We start from the raw sequence: 7,561 nt of genomic DNA, 5'->3' as shown, positions 1-7,561 counted from the left end.
GGATTTGAACCTGGGACCTTTCAGTCTGCAAGTTCAGCAGCTCAGCGCTTTAATACACCCCACCAGGGTGAATGTATAAATCTATGTTGCGTAATTTCATACCTGCAGTCCTTCGGAGAAGACTGCAATGACTAGGAACCCTTTCACTTCATATGTTTTTAGTTTCTTTTATAGTGTCAGAAGTGACTTGAGAACATACTGCAAGTCGCTTCTGGTGTGAGAGAATTGGCTGTCTACAGAGACATTGCCCAAGGGACATCCAGATGTGTTACCATCCTGCTGGGAGGCTTCTCTCATGTCCCGGCAAGCTAGAGCTGACAGATGGGAGCACACCATCTACAGAGACATTGCCTAGGGGACACAGATTCAAACCAGCAACCTTCAGGTCAGCAACCCAACCTTCAAGTCAGCAGTCCAGCCGACACAAGGATTTAAAGATTTACTTTTTATTACATCCCATAAAAACCCATTGTACCTCCTCGACTCCATGTTTATAGTGCTATGGTGTCACTTTAACTTACACAGCAGCAGTCTATGGAATTCTGAAATTTGTAGTCTGATGGAGCACTAGGGCTCTCCGACTGAGGATTCCCAAGATCCTCCCACAGTTGCGAACTCAAGGATTCTATAGGATGGAGACAATAGGTCTCCAAAGGAAATAACTACTGGACATACGGCTGTATTGACCACTTGTGAACACATGATGACAATCTGGTTCTATCACTCAAAGCTTATCCAGTTCACTAAGCAATGGTCTTAATGAAGTCCACCAAACTCCTTCACACCAGATGCTTTTGTTTCTTCTTTGCAGTCTCACATTTGCCACCCGCAATGCCGACAACTTTCAGGTTCTTTATTTCTGAACTTGAACTTTTCACTGCCCAACCCTAGTCACCACACTACACTCAGGGTCAGTTTTCCTCTCTACCCATAAAGGAACCCTTTATAAATTGGCCACAGTCAGGAAATAAATGCAGCAAGGGGAGGGGGATAGGATCCATGTGGAGTTCAGTTTTAGAACACAAGTGGGAATGTGCACATCTATGTTTCGAGAAGCATTTTTTAGAAAGAGAGGCTGAAATGATCTTAAGTTGTAGTAGTATTGGGGGTTTGGAAAGGGAAGGAGGACAGTTCTCTTCACTTGGTGAAGCTTTGCAGTTTCTTCAAAATCTGTTAAGGGTCAAAGTTATGGATCCAGTCTGGCAACCATATATACCTGATGGAGAATACTGGCCAGGGTTTTTTTAAACCATCTTTTTGTGATTTTTTTTAAAACGTTCTTCCAGTCCTTTACCTTCATGTCACAAATGAGGTAAATCCACTCTGCGTTTTAATCTGAACATTCAAGGAAGTATGCAAGCTGCTAAACCATATCACCAAACCAATTCCGCCTCTTGGATAGCTCCTTGAAAGTTTGGACTAAAACCTAGTGCAGAGTCCCTGGCCTATTGATTTTTGCAAATTTATTTTAGAAAGTGAGCATGGTCCCATCTACACTGGCATATAATGCAATTTCGTAATTCAGTTTAACTGTATTGAACTGCATTATACGTGTCTACACTGTCATATAATGCAGTGCAGTCTTTTGAGCTGTATGGCCATGTTCCAGAAACTTTCTCTCCTGATGTTTCGCCTACATCTGTGGCAGGCATCCTCAGAGGTCATCAAATGCCAATCAAGGTGATTACAGTGTTCCCTCACTACTTTGCAGTTCACTTTTTGCAGATTCGCTGTTTCACAGTTTTTCAATAAACACTAAAATAATATAATAAACCAAAAAAATGTGATTTTTCCTTCCTTCCTCTCTCTTTCTCCTTCCTAAGGAGAAGCCTAAGGAAGGAAGGAAGGAAGGAAGGAAGGAAGGAAGGAAGGAAGGAAGGAAGGAAGGAAGGAAGGAAGGAGCCGAAGGAAGAGAAAAGGAGGCTGAGGCAGCTTCACGAGATTGTAAACAACACAGTTAGACAGCATCAGTGAGATTGTAAACACAAATATAGTGTCCCTACTTTGCGGATTTTCACTTTTCGTGGGTGATCCTGGAATGTAACCCCCGCGAGAAGTGCGGGAACACTGTAATTGCAACATTCACACTTGCCTCCAACAGTCAAGAGTTCTTTCTCCCACCCTGAACATTCCACAGATATATAAACCCAACTTGCCTAGTTTCCAACAGACCTCACAGCCTCTGAGAATGCCTGCCATAGATGTGGGCGAAACATCAGGAGAAAATGCTTTTGGAACATGGCCATACAGCCTGGAAAACTCTCAGCAACCCAGAATGAAACGTGTTAAGAACAAGTTTTTCAGTCCTCAATGCTTTGATTGACAAAGTGCCATTTTACTGATCAGAGCATGACCAGACAAGGATTGATAGCTAACTCTACCCATGAAGACTGGATTTTATTGGCATGCACAGCTAAAGTAGAAACATCCAATCAGCAAACAATAGAATCCATTGTAGGATCTTGCTCTACACTGTTACACTACGTTTCCATACAGGAGGAAAAGAAATAAAGGAACCCCAGAGATTTGCCCCATGGTTTATTAAAGAGCTCTGCCTTCCAATGGCAAAAGAAAGAAAAACTCAGTAAGGCCTGTATGAACATGATCTTGGATGCCCACTAAGGACAATACAAACATTCAGAAAGTTACAACGTGAGGAGCAGCATTGGAGGACAACCAGTGAGAGCAGCTCCCATGTCAGATCCATCCTGGATTTTAATCCAAACTTCAAAGGAGCTTTCCCAAAGTAAAATGAGCTCCATGGATTCAGACTAAAATCCACATCTGATCCTCAATTCAAGTGACATGGTAACGGCCGGCCATCCGTAAGTGGAAAAGAGACACACCAAAAAAATAACCACAAAATGTTGAATGTGACACTGTGCAAATTTGACTTCAAGGAAGAAGAAGTTTCTTTCGTTTCTGAAATTGATTGGTTAATATCTATAGAAAGTGAATGTCCTCCTTTGCTACGTCTTCCTGGGCTCATGGCCAACAGTCAACACACACACAAATATACACTCACAGATGCACACACTTCCATATCATTTCATCTTGCTCTTGAAACTAAAGTACAGTAACTTCAACTGTCCAAAACAAACTGGCTCCACTGCCTTTAAGAGCTGCTTAATATGTCAGGAAAAGCTTTCCAAGATTTATATTTCAATTACTGATATCTACAGATTAAGCGGCTCTTAAAGGCACCAAGAATGGTGTGGAAAGACATTTAAATCGCCCTCATCTTTTGCTGGATGTCATTCAATGCCAGCCCATTTCCACAGAGTAAAAGAGAACCAGATCTGTCCAACTCATGTCGGAAGAAACATCAATGCAAATTCATTTAATCAAAGCTTGTTTGCTTCTTGAACAGATATTCACAGTCATGGCCCAGTTTCAGCAATACAAAGAGTTCAGAGATTCCAGGTTCAACAGTATGCATTCAGGATCACAGCTTATAGCAAACCTAGGCAAGAAATCCCCACAACAGGTTTAGATATTGCTGCATTTTCCAAATTCCCCTTGAGTTACTTTCATGAGCACCAAACCTACCTATTTCAGTACACACAGCAATCGGATGGGAATCCTCAGAGTAAGGCTCCAAACCACTACAACCCTCCCCAAACCCTGTTTATTGAGATGACTTCAGATACTCAGCCAAGTTTTTTTCTATGGAGGAAGAAGAATTCAGCTAACACCATCACAATGACCATGGCTTGAAGATGGTGTTCTCCTAGACCCAGTCACGGGAGATCCATGAGGCCATTTTCTCAAGACAACACCAGTATGGATTATGGCATGACCAGATATGGCTCAGTGAGTTTAGGTACTACCATGAAAGCAAAGGTCCTGTTTCTCCTACAAGTGAGTTGTTTAAGAATCTGGGTGCAGTGAGTCCAGATCCTGGAGGATGACGTAGACTCCTGGTCAACTTTAGTTCAGTGGGACTTTGGGAAGGATATGAGCACTTGGCAAAACTGGTGAATGTACAACGACCCCCATATCTGCAGAAAAGACATTTCTGGGCTTATTGTGGAAACATGAAACTGCAGGTAATTGAGAATCCTCTTGAAATGAACACATTCCAGCAGAAGCATACCATGGAGTCTCTCTGGAGGACCTAGATGTTTAGGTCCTCCAGGGACTCATGTTGGACTCTCTAGCATTTTGAGGTCTTCCGGAAAGAACCTTAGGACAGCTTCCAGTGGAAGCCTATCATAGATTCATGTGAAAGGATCTAGAACAGAGGTTCTCAATCTGGGGTCCCCAGATGTTTTTGGCCTTCAACTCCCAGAAATCCTAACAGCTGGTAAACTGGCTGGGGATTGCTGGGAGTTGTAGGCCAAAATCATCTCTAGCATTTCTTGGTTCTCCAGCATGACTATAAGGTCATCTTCTGGCAAAAACGTATCACAGAGTCCCACTAGAAGACCTAGAATATTCCTAGAGATCAGCTCTCTAGAATTCCTAGGTCTTCTAGCATGAATCTATGTCATCCTCTGGGAAACGCATACCACACACTGTATGAAGGACCAAGAGACCGCATCTTTAGCATTTCTAGGTCCTTCAACATGGATCTATGGTCATTTTCTGGCAAAAATGTACCACAGAACCATACTGGAGGACCTAGAAAATGCCTAGACAGAACATATTTTTTCAGATGTAGATAAGTGAAATCATGAAGACTAATCTCATGGATTGTTGTCTGATCTAGTTAGTATAGTATGAGAGGTCATACTATATTAGCTATGAAGACAATATGAGCCCAGTTGGAACAATGATATTCTCACATTACTAGTTTTGTTTCTTCTTGGGGAGGGAAAACCCACCAACTTAGAAACACCAATTCCTAGCACAACTTCCTTAGGTTTCCCAGGAATGAAATGCTATCCATATTTCATATTTCAAGGCATAATACCCACCCACCCCAAAGAGGATGCTGTGATTGATCTGCTTCTTGGTTTATTAATTATCATCATCATCATCATTATTATTTGGTTAAATAAAGCAGGCTTCCCCAGGATCCTCCTCATCTCAGGACAAGCAAACCGACCAGTTGCTCGCAAACAGTTTAGGATCCGTCCCAATGAGTGGAGTGGAAGAGGACCTCCCTTCAGTTTCAAAGCCAAAAGAGGAGTGGGGGAAGACGCAGAAGAGGAGGGGGCCTTTGAGGCCGCCGCTCTTGTCCGGATGAGTGCGGAGAGCCTTCATGCGGCACCGTCGCTCCCCGGTCCCCAAGAAATGGCCGACAGCACAAAAGAAGCTTACGGTCCTGCCTCTGTCCACGAAGCTCCTGTTCGCCTTAGAAATAAATTAAGGGGTCTAAGAGAGGGAAGGAGAGTTTTCTCTTCTGCAGGGAGGGGCCGAGGACCGTGACCTCTGTCCCCCGTCAACTGCGACCACGATGGTTCTTCGCCTTCCCATCCAGCAGCAGAAAAAGTCTGAGGTTCGATAGAGTCGTTTCCCCCCCAAATGCAGTCTTGCTAGGAAGGAGTAAATATGGGCGACTCAAGCCACTAGCGACTACTGTTCTTTATCGCCTCCTTTGCTGCAATGATCAACGGGGTCAAACTGGAGAGTGGCTTGGCCAGTTTTAAAAATGGATGCTGGAAGGAAGAAGAATAAAGACTGCTCACCATCTATAGGCACGTAGGGAAAGAAATAGCGATATTTTTCCTCATTTCACTTTCATGGGGGTCTTGTGCCCCTATCACCAGTGAATATGGAAAGTTGACTGTATTACACAGCACAACAACTGGTAGAAGGCATCTGTTTTGACATCAGAATCAGAGCTTTTTTATCGTGTCAGAAGCAAATTGAGAATATACTGCAAGTCGCTTCTGGTATGAGAGAATTGGCTGTCTACAGAAATATTGCCCAAAGGATGCCTGGATGTGTTACCATCCTGTGGGAGGCTTCTCTCATGTCCCCGCATGGAAGCTGGAGCTGACAGATAGGAGCTCACCTCATCTCCCAAACTGCTGACCTTCAGATCTTCAGGTCGGCAGTTCAGCCGGCACAAGGGTTTAGCCCATTGCACCACTGTGGCTGCTAAAACTAGAGCAGATGGTGTGTGTGTGTGTGGGGGGGGGGGGGGATTGTGCCATTATGGACCAGCAGGTCAAATATATCCAGAAACAGGTCCACTATTTGAGGCACCAAAATGTGTGTTAGAATTATTCCACTTGAGGTACTTGCTTTGGTGAGGAGCCTCCGGTGGTGCAATGAGTTAAACCCTTGTGCCAGTAGGACTGCTGACCAAAAGATCAGAGGTTCGAATCCTGGGAACGGGGTGAGCTCCCATCTGTCAGCTCCAGCTTCTCATGCGTGGACATGAGAGAAGCCTCCCACAGGGTGGTAAAACTGCAATTCCCTTGCAGACGGTCAGTTCTCTCATACTGGAAGTGACTTGCAGATTCTCAAGTCGCTCGTGACACAAAAAAAACTTGGTTTGGTCTGCCTAACGTGACAGCCATAACAAAGATACCACTCTATGATGTGTCCCTTAATCCTTCCTCCCCTATTCACCTTTCCCATTTACCTGCAAAAGTTCCTTTGCAGAACCGCGTCGGTCAACATCCATCTCAAGACAGCGATTCAAAAAATCTCGGAAAACAGCGGATAATCTCTCGGGATTCTGGAGTTCAGGCGTCCCATTTGTGGCTATCAAATACAAGGCCTAAGAGAGCAAATAAACACACAAGATGCTGGTTACTCTGCATTTGCCTTCATGTATTGATAATACAGGGCTTCTCCTTCCCTGTTTTCTCAAAGTCATTTCTAGAGCACATTCAAAACAAAATGCAAGGAAAGAAGGACAACAACACAAAATTAGGACAATTAACAAGAACACTTCCAGCATTTTTTAAATATAAGAAGATCATAATAATCTCTCAACATCAACCTCCCTCTAACGCTAATATGCCAACCCAACCTGACCCATTAGCCCAAGGGCAGCTGGGGAACTTGGGCATTGTAGTATATTATAGAATCATAGACTCACAAAGTTGGAAGAGACCTCGTGGGCCATCCAGTTCAACCCCAATCTATCAAGAAGCAGGAAAATCACATTCAAAACACCCTCAACAGATGGCCATCCAGCCTCTGTTACAAGGCCTCCAAAGAAGGAGCCTCCACCACACTCCGGGGCAGGGAGTTCCACTATTGAACAGCTCTCACCGTTAGGAAGTTCTTCCTAATGTTTAGGTGGGACCTTCTTTCCTGTAGTTTGAAGCCATTGTTCCGCGTCCTAGTCTCCAGGGCAGCAGAAAACAAGCTTGCTCCCTCCTCCCTATGACTTCACCTCACATATTTATACATGGCCACCTTCATCTTTCCAGGATGAAGAGGAAGCATTGGTGAGCACCCTTTGGGTTCGTTCACTCAGGGCCGGCCCCACTAATGAGGCACCTGACGCCGCTGCCTCGGGCGCAGGCCCGGGGGGGCGCCGTCAGGCTGGGCGGGAGGCGGGGCACCGCCCTGACGGTGCCCCGCCTCCCGCCCAGTGCGCCCTGGCCCGTCTGGCCTGCTAGAAAAGGCCAGACGGGCGAGCGGGAGTAGCGTG

General features: G+C 44.8%; 1 protein-coding gene across 3 annotated transcripts in view; it reads right to left on the bottom strand.

Annotated features, from left to right (window-relative positions):
- Nucleotides 1-2,521: 2,521 nt before the first annotated feature.
- Nucleotides 2,522-7,561, bottom strand: part of pak3 (p21 (RAC1) activated kinase 3) — a 101,162-nt gene continuing 96,122 nt past the window's right edge. For all 3 annotated transcript variants that reach the window (XM_062963867.1, XM_062963866.1, XM_062963868.1), the window contains 2 exons: nt 6,539-6,676; nt 2,522-5,603 (listed from right to left, as the gene is read on the bottom strand). In XM_062963867.1, the coding sequence (XP_062819937.1) occupies nt 5,514-5,603; nt 6,539-6,676 (228 nt within the window). In that variant the 3' untranslated portion in view covers nt 2,522-5,513. The remainder of the gene's footprint in view (nt 5,604-6,538; nt 6,677-7,561) is intronic.

This window comes from Anolis carolinensis, unplaced genomic scaffold, assembly GCF_035594765.1.
Source record: "Anolis carolinensis isolate JA03-04 unplaced genomic scaffold, rAnoCar3.1.pri scaffold_12, whole genome shotgun sequence".
Lineage (NCBI taxonomy): Eukaryota > Metazoa > Chordata > Lepidosauria > Squamata > Dactyloidae > Anolis > Anolis carolinensis.
The sequence above is the reverse complement of the archived record's forward strand: the minus strand, read 5'-3'. Positions and strand labels throughout refer to the sequence as shown.